At 41.0% G+C, this 13767-nt stretch overlaps 1 protein-coding gene across 1 annotated transcript; it reads right to left on the bottom strand.

Moving 5' to 3' along the window:
- Nucleotides 1-545: 545 nt before the first annotated feature.
- LOC109219639 lies at nt 546-1030 on the bottom strand. Its single transcript, XM_019384113.1, has 2 exons — nt 923-1030; nt 546-833 (listed from the first exon to the last, which is right to left on the bottom strand). The coding sequence occupies exons 1-2, from the start codon at nt 953-955 to the stop codon at nt 564-566; spliced, it is 303 nt and encodes a 100-aa protein (XP_019239658.1). The 5' UTR covers nt 956-1030; the 3' UTR covers nt 546-563.
- Nucleotides 1031-13767: the final 12737 nt, after the last annotated feature.

Here is a 13767-nt window from a genome sequence, read left to right as displayed (position 1 = left end):
AGCTTCTCAATGAAGCATTTATTATTCTCAACTATTTAGCTTCTTAATGAAGCATTTATTATTCTCAACCGTTTTAGTAGTGTGTAGGTAGAATTAGGTTGAATTTTAAGTTTACGATTTTCTCCAGTAAAGATCCGTGAGCAGCTGTAGATTCATATTTGTCGTCACTTTCTACATCTTTTTAATATTAGGATATCCCACTCTGAATATCAAAGCTTTTGTTGAATAAAGGGGAAAGCCAAGCTGAAAATATGTTGTTACAACATCATAATGTTTCTGGTTAATATGAAAAAAAACGAATAAGCCGAATGAACAAATCCATAAAATCATAGAAGAAGAACTTAAGGTGCAACCTTCAAATGGATGTACATGAATTTTTGAAACCAAGCATTCTTGAAGAATTGATTTAAAAAAAAATAAAAATAAAAACAGTCTTTGAAATTGATTTCATATGTAAGAAATGAAAATTGCTATAGCAAATCAAAAGTACAACTAGCATAACTAAATCAACATGAAAATAAAAGATAATAAAGGGATAGAAAAAATAAAACACATCCTAAAAACTAATCAATTTCAACCGTATTACGATCAAGAGTTCCTTCTCCGTTCACTTCAACATTGAAGTCAACATATAGTGATGAAATATCAACCAACGTAAATTTGACGACGAAACCTCGCTTGGCATAATTATCCAAAACAAAAAGTTTCCAGCCTTCTTTGAACCTTCTTCGATCACCAATGCTTATAGATACAAACCACTCTTTGCCACGATAATGAAGAAGCGCGGTTTCAACTGTTGGAGGAAGATGCTTGTAGATTTTTCTTGGAATATACTGAAAAAAGGAAAAAAAAACAATACTATTAAGTTTTCGGAAAATATAAAGCTTAAACACAAAAAATATATACAATACTGATGCATAACCAGATCGTCGTAGTTGATGTATGAATCAGTCATAACCACTTCAAATATTGGATGACTCTCTTCTTCATCATCACTAGTAGAAGAGTAAGTTAGGGCTCGTTTGGTAGAGTGAGAGGCGTCAATAGTTAGTATTTGTAGGAGAGCATTTTTTAGGTCTTTAGTGTTTGAGTATATGAGAGTATGAGACTATACATTAATAACACACCAACCCATTTAACTTCCCTATGGTGCATTTACTCTTCCAATACATGATCACTAATCAATCAATTTCGGATTTTTTGAATGAAAAATAATTAAAAAAAAATATTCTAGTAATATGAAGATTGAAATTTCATAACATAATACTTTAACAGAAAAAAGTACAACAACCATAACTAAAGCAACATATATGAAAAATAAAAGATAATAAAAGGATAAATCAATACAAACACATCCTAGTAGAAAGTAAAAGACGGATTAGTATAAACAGGATATCCGTCTCCCTTCACGTCCACATTGAAGATAGCATGCAGTGGTGAAACATCAACCAACAGAAAAAGTCTCCAGCCTACCTTGAACCTTCTTTGATCACCAACGCTCATATTTAAATACCACTCTTTGCCACGATGGTGAAGAAACGCGTGTTCTAATGTTGGAGGAAGATGCTTGTAGATTTTTCTTGCAATATGCTTTAAAAAAATATTACTATTAAGTTTCGGAAAATATGAAGTTTAAAGGACATAATAATTTAACTCAATAAGTTGTTGTAACATTCAAAGAAATAAAGTTTAAAGGACATAATAGTTTACCAGATCGTTGTAGTCAATGCATGAATCAGTCATAATGACTTCAAAAGTTGGAGGAATCTCTTCTTCATTATCATTGCTAGTACAAGAGTAAGATATGTCATCACTGCTAGTGGAAGAGTAAAACAAGGCTCGTTTGGTTGAGGGAGAGGCATCCATAGTTTAGGGTTTGAGTATGTGAGTGTTTTAGGTCTTTAGGGTTTGAGTATGTGTGTCACGACCCAAAATCCACTAAGGGTCGTGATGGCGCCGGACAGACTGTCAGGCAAGCCAACACCAAGAAGTTAATTAAATTTCAATTTTAGTATTTGTTGAAATCATTTTCTTTATGCATTAAACAATAAATAATAAAATTCACAGAAATAACCATGAAGTCTTTAACAAACTTAATATTGAATAATCCCAAAATCATCCCAGAACCCGGTGTCACAAGTGTATGAGCTATCTCTAAGAAACAATATAATACAACAACCGTCCGGAATACAAATTGGACATAAAGTAAATACAGTAATCTGAAAGAGACTCTGCTGGCTGCGTGTCGTCTCGAGAAGTGCAGCTCACCCAAGTCTCCGTATCAACCATGCTGCTACGCCCACTAGGCCACTAGAGATACATGTGCCTGTGCAACAAAATTGCACAGCAAGTGTAGCATGAGTACGAAAATAACGTGTACTCAGTAAGTATCCCGTCTAATCTCGAAGAAGTAGAGACGAGAGGTCGACTTTGACACTTACTAGGGGTCCAATATTAATAATACCAATAATATAGAAAATCGGGGATTTTCATAAAAATGATTTTAAACTCAATAGCATGAGGCAAGTAACCAATTCTTTTGTTTACAGAAAATTTTCTAATTCATTTTCATCATTTATACATTTATCTCAAGCCAGAGAGAACAAATATCAACATCTATGAATCTCAAGGCAAGCAATACAAGCATGCGCAAATCATGCCGAGGTCGTACGGCCCGATCCAATAATATTTAAACTGTGCACTGCCAGATGGTCGAATGGCGCGAACCATAGATGCATCTATTTAATCTACCGAGGCATTCGGCCCGTTCCACAATATATAAACACATTCAAACAGTCAATCAAGAACTCATCAAGGAGAAAATTATCCAAGAAAAGGCAATTTCTCTTTTAAAAATCAAGAAACAATGACTAGTCTTTTAGAAATCATTTACACGTTCGATATGTTTTAAGCATTTTTAAATTGACAACAAGATTTCAAATATTGCAAGTAAAGCATGCTTTTGGGTCCTAAACTACCTGGACTTAGGCATAATAGTAGCTACGCACGGACTCTCGTCACCTCGTGCGTACGTAGCCCCCACAAATAGAAGCACATATCCAATTATTTCACCTATGGGGAACAATTCCCTATTACAAGGTTAGAAAGGAGACTCACCTCGCTCCGAAGCCCACTTTTCGGTCCAAGATTATGCTCAAAACCCTCAATTCGGTGCGGAACAATCCAAAATTAATGAAATAGTGTATAAACTAATCAATACATGTTCAAAAATTCATATTCCAACTATTAAGGTGATTACCCAACCCTAAATGTAAGATTCCTAAAATTCACCCCCGGGCCCACGTGCCCGGATTTCGGAAATTTTCGAAGAAAGTTGTTACCCATAACCTTATGATGTCAAATATATGATTTTTACCAAATTCCATAACCATTTTCATGGTCAAATCTCATTTTTATACAAAACCTAGGTTTTCNATTTCCCCAATTTTTACATGTTAATCTATCCATAATATATGTATTAAACTCATGTTGGGTAGAAATTACTTACCTCAAAGTGCTAGGTGAAAACCGTCTTCCAAAAGCTCCAAAAATCGCCCAAATCCGAGACTCAAAACTCAAAAATGAGTAAAAATGGCTGACTCCCGTTTTTAGGCATTCTTCCTAGGCAAGTCGCATGCATGAAATGCGACTTTGCCTGATTTTCGGGCAACAAATGAACTACTACCAGCCTTTAGTCATTGGATCATAACTTTCTGTATAAATACCAGATAATGAATGGTTTAACTTTCTGGAAACTAGAATCAAAGATCTACAACTATCATGTTTTGATGATTTTCAGATTCCTTAAAGATTTCGAGATATAAGCTTCCAAAGTAGGCTCCTCGCATCAGAAATTTCTGGGGAAATTGCAAAACAGCTTTACCAGCCTTCATTCAATTGATTATAGCTTTCTGTATAAATATCCAAATGATGAATGGTATATCTTTCTAGAAACTAGAAAGCAAGGGCTACAACTTTCATGTTTTACACATTTTCAGATTCCTTATAGATTACAAGATATAAGCTCCCAAAGTCAGCTCTGCGATTGCACCAGTTGCTGTCCAAAAACAGCTTCTGCAGCAGAAAAATGCAGCAGCTTTTTTTTGTCCGAAATCCATTCCGTTAACCTTCCGAAATCCACCCGAGGACCTCGGGACATTAACCAATTATACCAACATGTCCCAAAATACAGTACGAACTTAATCGAGGCTTCAAACCACGTCAAACAACATCAAAACTACGAATCGCGCATCGCATCGAATTATGAGTTTTCAAATCTTCCAACTTTTATATTTTGCGCCGAAACATATCAAATCAATCCGGAATGACTTCAAATTTTGTACACAAGTCACATTCGACATTACGGACCTACTTCAACTTCCGGAATCGGAATCCGACCCAATATCAAAAAGTCAACTCTCGGTCAAACTTCTCAAAAACCTTCAAATTTCTAACTTTCAGCAAATGACTCCAAAATGACCTACGGACCTCCAAATCCACTTTCGATCGCGCTCCCGATACCAGAATCACCACACAGAGCTATTCCTAGACTCGAAATCCCCAACGGACATCGACAGCATTGAAATGCACTTCAACCCAAATTTATGAAATTCTTCTAAAATGCTAACTTCCACAATAGGCGCCAAAACACTCCTGGGTCATCCAAAACCCGATCCGAACATAAGCCCAAGTCCGAAGTCATCATACGAACCTGCCGGAACCTTCAAATCCCAATTCCTAGGTCGTTTACTCAAAAATCCAAACTTAGTCAATTCTTTCAACTTAAAGCTTCTGAAATGAGAATTCACTTTCCAAATCAACTCCGAACTTCCCGGAATTCAATTCCGACCATGCGTACAAGTCATAATACTTGAATTGAAGCTGCTCATGGCCTCAAACTGCCGAACGACGCACTAGAGCTTAAAACGATCGGTCGGATCGTTACAATGTGACCATATATATAGGGGCCAAGCCAGTACAAAAATATATCAAACACCCTCCTGATCAAAAAGGGTGTATTGAATGCTAATTTTCCTGTCAGTGAAAAAAATAACCTATTTTGGCACTATTTGGTTTTGTTTGAATTGTCGGAATTAATGGTGTTAGTTGGATTGTATTTATTATTTCGGTTACCAAAATTGTATTGATAACTACAATTTTCGAATTCTCATGCAGATATTAAATCCTATTTATTAACAAAATTATTCACATAACAACCCTTTTTTGAATTGAAGACTATTCACATTTCAACCATATAGTCAGGGTTTGTAGTTAGGGTAGTAGAATAATATGTTGAATGAAGACTATATTCCAAACATATACTGAAATGATACCAAAGAAAAAATACAATTATAACAAAATAGAAATTTGATATCATTAACAGTTATGGAAAATAAAAGTACACATTCCATAACTGGATGAAATTAAATAAAGCTAACAAAAGTGAAAAACAACACAAAATGGGTTTCCTACAAACATAACCTAAATACTAGTTAATTTCAACCGGATCTTCGGGAGTTCCTTGTCCTTTCACTTGCACTTTGAAGACAGCAAACAATTGTGCAATTTCAACCAACTCAAATTTAATTAAACAACCCCGCTTGATATCATTATTCATCATAAAATATTTCCAGCCGTCTTTGAGCCATCTTCGTTCACCGATGTTAATTCCCATAAACCACTCTTTACCACCATATTGAAGAACCGCAGTGCTATGTGATTCAGGAATGTGCTCGTAGAGTCGTTTTGGAATATGCTGCAAACAAAAAGAGAAAAAATTTGTTTAAGAATTATTATTTCCAAAACCAAATCTAAACACATATATACCCATTTAAGATTAACCAAATCTGTTTTTTCGGAAGGATAGCGTTTACCCTCATGTTGTAATATTGAGAACTATCTTTTTGAAGTAATACAACACTCACAGTCTATGGGAAATTTTATAAAAAAAAAAATTTAAAAAATCTGTTTGTTTGAAATTTTAATACAACCAGATCTGTTTGTTTGAAACTTAATTTTTTCCAAAACCAAATCAAAACACAACCCTATTTCCTTTCTGCCTCTTTTCCAAAACAAAATCGAAACATCACCTATTTCGTTTCTGCCTCTCTTCCAAATCCAAATCGAAACATCACCTATTTCGTTTCTGCTTCTTTTGCAAAACCAAATCGAAAAACACAAGCATCTTTTGAATTTTTGAATCGAAAAGTACATTAAATTCAAAAACAGAATTTAAAAAAAAGATTTCATTTACCATATAATCTTGCTTGATGTATGTATCCTTCAGAAGCACTTCAAATGTTGGATTTTTATCTTCGTCGTATTCATCAGAAGAGTAGTCGAATGGGGATCGTTTGGTAGCGCTGGGAGAGGGGTCCATGGTTAGATTCTAGGGTTTGTGTAAGAGTGAGGGTATTAAACGTTGTGTGTGTGTGTGAATGTGTATAACTATATATATACACATACGGCCAACCTAACAAAAAATGCACACATATACCCTAAGGGCATACATATATTGATGTCCATAAAGTTGTGATGTTAATTTTGACACTAATAGTTATATTTGGGATATAAGTAGCAATTTAATTATGAAATATAAATAATAAGTAGATATTGATAGTATTAATTTTATTTTTGCTCTTTATAGTTATATTGAACGTCTATATACATAGTAGCCAATATATAATTTCATTCATTAAGGTCATACGTATGAGCCACTAATTATTTATGGAATTTTTACCTCCTATAGCAAAAGTTAACACCTTATTTATTTTAAATAAATACCATTTAAAAAAATTATATTCTATAGATATCTTTTAATGTTTATAGCAAAATATCTAATTTTGGTTACCTCCTAACCCTAAGCCACTAAATACGCTATTCAGTTACAATATTTTCTTTCTCTCTCTACCTTGATACATGCCATTCTCTTCCCCCATTCCTCTCACCCACATCACTTACGTTCTCTCCGATCCCAGCCCAGCACAGCACAGAACAAACAATTCTCTTTCCCTACACAGAATAACACAGCATAAAAAACCTACACAGAAAAAATGAACCTACACAGCTCTACTCAATCACGCAGAACAAAATCATGCAGGAAGCCATAGACGATAATTATTTGTGCCCTTGCTTTAGTAGCTTCGGATACTTGGCTGAAATTGCCGCTAAAATCTCCGATGAATTTCAAGAGGCAGCGGAGGAGAACGCTAGCGATTTCTTTGACGGAGATAACAACGAGGAATTAGATTTTGAATTCTCAACTATGGAACTCATCTACGGCGATCAAACTGAATTTCAGTCAATTTTCCCTGTTTTCAACCACGATATATTATTTGTCACGACCCATTTTCACAACAGGTCATGAGGGCGCCTGGCACCCTTGTCAGGCAAGCCAATTGCGGAAACACTTCTAAAATACTTATGTTGCTTTTAATTAGAATAAGTGAAATAAACACTCAATTTGGAATTTAAAACCAGAAGAGCTGAATACTGTAATAATAAAATTACACAACCCCAAAATAATCATCTACCAAAGTGTGTGCCAGAACCTGGTGTCACAAGCTACGGGCAACTAGTAGAATAAACATCCAAAAGAATATTATACTACCCTACTGTCTGGATCCAAATAGACAGAAAATAATAATACAAAAGAAAGACTTCTTCGGCTGCGGATCGATATGGAGGGAAAGCAGCTCACCGTAGAAGTTCCAAATCCGCTCACGAATGCGCACCAGAGTGATAACCAGATCCACCTGCCTCAGACCCTGTACAGTTAAGTACAGAAGCGTAGCATGAGTACATAAACAATATGTACCCAGTAAGTATCCTGTCTAATCTCGAAGAAGTATAGACGAGAGGTCGACTCGATACTTACTAAGGCCAAGTAAAATGAGAAGAATTTATAATAAGCAGTAATAACTCAGTTTATAGGAATTAGCAAGTATAAAACATCAATTCTTCCTTTAAGTTGTCATTACGAGTGTCCATCTATACATGAAAGCAAATATGAGGCCTAACTCACATAAAAGGGTTACATAAGTCATGAACATATAATCACCAAGGAACGTACGACCCGATCCAGCATAAAAATAGTAAATTGTGCACTGCCGAGGGTCGAACGGCTCGAACCATAGATGCATCTATTATCCCGTCCGCGAATCAACCGTGCGACGCGGTCAAATAGAAATAAACTCATTTCCACGCAATAACAACAATCACTACACATATGAGGGTGACCGTGCATAGAAATGCCAATTATTTCGTTTTAAGAACCAAATAGGTTAAGGGTCGTTTTCTAATTTCATTCTTCTTAACCACAAGAGTTCATTATATCCCAGATAATCAACTATACTAGAATATCACGTAAAGCATGCTCATTTGGTCCTAAGCTACCCGAACTTAGCATAATAGTCGCTACGCACGGACTCTCGTCACCTAGTACGTACGTAGCCCCCGAATACAACGACAAATAATTCAATTATTATACCTATGGGGACAATTTCCTCTTACAAGGTTAGAAAGGAGACTCACCTCGTTCCAAAGCGCACTTCCAATATCAAGAACAAGCCCAAGCCCTTAATTCGGAGCCGAACGATCGCAAACTTACAGTGCTATGTTGAAACCCTCTCTTTGGAAGCGCCAAATTCGCCCAAGTGTGGAGTTGTGTATGGAATAAATGACTTTGAGTTCGTATTAAATGAACTCTCTGCCCCCCAGCGATTTTCGTTTCTGCGGTACCATGACCGCTTCTGCGGAAACCGCCTCTGCGGAAAAAGGTCCGCTTTTGCGGAAATAGCCCAAGAAGCCTGGACCGCTTCTGTGGTCAGGTGCCCGCTTATGCGGGTCCGCTTCTGCGGATGTCGAGCCGCTTCTGCGGATTTGGGCCTACGGAGCTGGACCGCTTCTGCAGCCTGGGGGCCGCTTAAGCGGGACCGCTTCTGCGGTCTCTGGGCCGCTTCTGCGGTTGCCCCTTGGCCTGGCCCTTTTCGCTTTTGCGATGAGCTGACCGCATCTGCGGTACCACTTCTGCGGTCCAAGAATCCCAGATGCGGTTATGACAGAAGCAGCAACTGAAGGTTGTTTTTCTTAAATTTTCTACTTCGCTCGAACCTCGCTCGTTTGACGCTCGGGGTTCCCGAGCCCCGCCTGAACATACCGACAAGTCTGAAATCGCGAGGAACCTACTCGAATCCTCGGAACTCCCAAAACAACGCTAAATCTTGGAATCACCCCCCTAAAACCAATTGAATCAAACTATTGAATCTTAAAGTTCTTAATTCTCCTCTAACCGGTCAAAACGCCCTTAAACTACTCGGATTGACGCCAAATTTTACGGGCAAGTATTAAACAACATTACGGACCTGTACCAAGCTTCGGAACCAAAATCCGAGCCTGATACCTAGGGAATCAATGATTACTTAGTTTCTTTAATTCCTTAAAACTTCAATTAAACAATTTTAGATAAAAATTCATTACTCGGGCTAGGGACCTCGGAATTCGATTCCGGACATACGCCTAGGTCCCATATTTTCCCACGGATCCTCAAAAATTGCCAAATCACGAATCCGGGTCCGTTTTCCCAAAATGTTGACCGAAGTCAAACTTGGTCTTTTTAAGAAAATCTTAAAGAAGCAAATGGGCATATTTTTTCTCAAACTCTTCCAACTCCCAAACCGATCGCCCCCGCAAGTCGTAAATTAGTTAAGGCAAGTAGGGGAGGCTTTATTTAGGGGAACGGGGTTCGAAAAGGTAAAACGAATGGTCGGGTCGTTACATTCTCCACCTCTTAATCAAACGTTCGTCCTCGAACGGACATAGAAAAGTACCTGGACTGCTAAACAAGTGGGGATATCTGCTCCGCATGTCCTCCTCGGACTCCCAGGTCGCCTCCTCGACCGGTTGGCCCCTCCACTGGACTCTCACCGCAGAAATCTTCTTGGACCTCAGCTGGCGATCCTGTCTATCAATAATTGAAACTGGCTCCTCCTCATAGCCCAAACTCTCATCTAACTGAATGGTGCTGAAGTCCAACACGTGGGATAGGTTGGCATGATACTTCCGAAGCATCGAAACATGAAAAACTGGGTGAACTCCTGATAAACTAGGGGGTAAAGCAAGCTCATAAGCAACCTCCCCAACTCATCTCAACACCTCAAAGGGGCCAATAAACCTTGGGCTCAACTTGCCCTTCTTCCCGAACCTCATAATGCCCTTCATGGGCGAGACCTTCAAGATAACCTTCTCGCCAACCATAAATGATACATCCTGCGCCTTCTGGTCCGCGTAGCTCTTTTGCCTGGACTGAGCGGTGCGAAGCCTCTCCTGAATCAACTTCACCTTATCCAAGGCATCCTGTACCAAATCTGTGCCAAGTAACTTAGCCTCTCCAGGATCAAACCACCCGATCGGAGAACGACATCGTTGACCATATAAAGCCTCATATGGGGCCATCTTTATGCTGGACTGATAGCTGTTGTTGTATGCGAACTCTGCTAGAGGCAAGAACTGATCCCACTGCCCTCCAAAATTAATCGCACATGCCCTAAGCATATCCTCCAAAATCTGCACCGTCCGCTCCGACTGTCCGTCGGTCTGAGGATGGAATGCTGTGCTAAGCTCTACACGAGTCCCTAACTCACTCTGCACGACTCTCCAGAAATGGGAAGTGAACTGAGGACCTCTGTCTGATATGATGGACACCGGCACACCATGCAATCGGACTATCTCCCGAATATAAATCTTAGCATACCTCTCCGCTGTATAAGTAGTCGCCACTGGAATGAAATGGGCCGACTTGGTCAATCTATCTACAATGACCCACACTGAATCAACCTTCCACAAAGTCCGCGGTAACCCAACCACGAAGTCCATGGTGATGCGTTCCCACTTCCACTCTGGTATGGGCATCTATTGAAGTAGGCCACCTGGCCTCTGATGTTCATACTTGACCTGCTGGCAATTCAAACACATAGTCACATACTTCACTATGTCCTTCTTCATCCCCCGCCACCAGTAATGCTGCCTAAAATCACGATACATCTTCGTGACTCCCGGGTGAATAGAATACCGCGAACTGTGCGCCTCCTCTAGGATCCTCTCCCTCAGACCATCAACATTAGGAACACATAGACGACCCTGGAGTCGCAGAACACCATCCTCGCCCATAGAAACCTCCTTGGCACCTCCCTGAAGTACCGTCTCTCTAAGAACCGCCAAATGTGGATCATCATACTGTCGGGCCTTAATCTCCCCCAATAACGAGGACTGAGCAACCACACATGCTAGAACTCGGCTGGACTCTGAAATGTCCAACCTCACAAGCCTGTTAGCCAAGGACTGAATGTCCAGGCTAGTGGCCTCTCCTCTGCTGGAATGAATGCTAGGCTACCCATGCTCTCCGCCTTCCTGCTCAGGGCATCCGCGACCACATTCTCCTTGCCCGGATGATAAAGAATGGTAATGTCATAATCCTTCAGCAACTCAAGCCACCTGCGCTGCCTCAAATTGAGATCCCTCTGCTTGAACAAATGCTGTAGGCTGCGGTGATTGGTGTAAACCTCACAAGGCACCCCATACAAATAGTGCCTCTATATCTTAAGAGCATGAACAATCGCCGCCAACTCCAGATCGTGCACAGGGTAATTTTTCTCATGAATCTTCAGCTGACGCGAGACATATGCAATAACTCTTCCCTCCTACATCAACACACATCCCAGACCAACGCGTGAAGCGTCGCAATACACCATATATGTCCCCGTACCGGAAGGCAATTCAAGAATTGGTGCCGTAGTCAAAGCTGTCTTGAGCTTCTGGAAGCTCTCCTCACAATCATCGGACCAAATGAATGGGGCACCCTTCTGAGTCAGTCTAGTCAAGGGTGATGCAATAGATGAAAAGCCATGCACGAACCGCCGGTAATAACTTGCTAATCCCAGAAAACTCCTGATCTCGGTCACTGAAGTGGGACGTGGCCAACTCTGAACTGCCTCAATCTTCTTGGGGTCCACCTTAATACCCTCTCCGGACACAATATGCCCCAAGAATGCCACTGACTCGAGCCAAAACTCACACTTGGAGAACTTAGCATACAGTTGCTGCTCTCGCAAAGTCTGAAGCACTACTCTCAAATGCTGCTCGTGCTCTCCCAGGCTACGCCAGTATATCAAGATGTCGTCAATGAAGACAATGACGAAGGAATCAATATAAGTCCTGAATACCTTGTTCATCAGATCTATAAATGCTGCTGGCGCATTGGTCAAGCCAAAGGACATCACTAGAAACTCATAATGGCCAAATCTAGTCCGGAATGCAGTCTTCGGAACATTCGAGTCCCAAATCTTCAGCTGATGATATCCTGACCTCAGGTCAATCTTAGAGAACACCCTGGCACCCTGCAGCTGGTCGAACAAATCATCAATACGAGGTAACGGGTACTTGTTCTTGATGGTGACCTTGTTCAACTAGCGGTCATCAATGCACATCCGCATGGCCCCATCCTTCTTCTTCACAAATAGCACTGGTGCGCCCCAAGGCGACACACTGGGCCTGATAAACCCCTTCGCTAGCAACTCCTCCAGCTGCTCCTTCAACTCCTTCAACTCCTTAGGGGCCATACGGTACGGTGGGATGGATATAGGCTGAGTGCCTGGGGCCAAATCAATGCAAAAATCAATATCACGATCCGGAGGCATGCCGGGCAGATCAGAAGAAAACACATCGGTGAACTCTCGAACTACTAGCACTGAATCAATCGTCGGAGACTCTGTAGCGGTGTCTCGAACATAAGCTAAGTAAGCCAAACACCCTTTTCTAACCATGTGCTGAGCCTTCAGGAAAGAGATAACCCTGCTAGGCATGTCAACAGTGGACCCCTTCCCCTCCAATCTCGGCAACCCTGGCATTGCTAGTGAAACAGTCTTGGCATGGCAATCAAGGACGGCGTGATATGCAGATAGCCAATCCATGCCCAAGATGACCTCAAAATCGATCATGTCCAGCAACAGAAGATCTGCTCTAGTCTCGAAACCACAAAAAGTGACCACACAGGACCGGTAAATCCGATCCACAATCACAGAATCACCCACAGGAGTGGACACATGAACAGGAACACCCAAAGGCTCAGGAGAAACAACCAGAAAGCGAGCGAACAGAGACGATACATATGAATAAGTAGACCCTGGATCAAATAATACCGAAGCATCCCTACCACCAACGGAAATAATACCTGTGATGACGGCATCTGAGGCTAGTGCATCTGGCCTGGAAGGAAGAGCATAGAATCTAGCTGGAGCGCCGGCTGCCTGGCCTCCACCTGACTGGGGAGTGGCTGGCTGACCTCTCCCTGTCTGGCCTCCACCTCTAGGACGGCCTCTACCCGTCTGCCCTCTACCTCTAGGTGGCTGGGCAGCTGGTGCCGGAGTTAGGGGCTGCTGACCCTACTGTACTGCCTTACCCCGAAGTCTGGGGCAAGTCCTCTTCAGGTGACCCGGATCTCCACACTCGTAGCATGCTCTAGGCACCATAGCCTGCTGCCCTGAAGTCTGAGTCTGCTGACCCGAATACCCACTGGAAGAACCCTGGATAGCTAGTGGACGATAGGAACTCTCTGGCATGGCGCTGAAAGGAGCACTAGAAGAATCCTGATATCTAGAATACCCGCCGGAGGGACCCTGAGTAGCTGGTGGGCGGTAAGAACCCTCCGGCATCGCACTGAAATAAGGCCTCGCTGGGGCACCTCGGGGAGGGGGTGGTGGTGCTGAGTGTGAG

Source organism: Nicotiana attenuata, unplaced genomic scaffold (assembly GCF_001879085.1).
Source record: "Nicotiana attenuata strain UT unplaced genomic scaffold, NIATTr2, whole genome shotgun sequence".
Taxonomy (NCBI): Eukaryota; Viridiplantae; Streptophyta; class Magnoliopsida; order Solanales; family Solanaceae; genus Nicotiana; species Nicotiana attenuata.
Note: the sequence above shows the minus strand (reverse complement) of the source record. Positions and strands in the feature narration are given on the sequence as shown.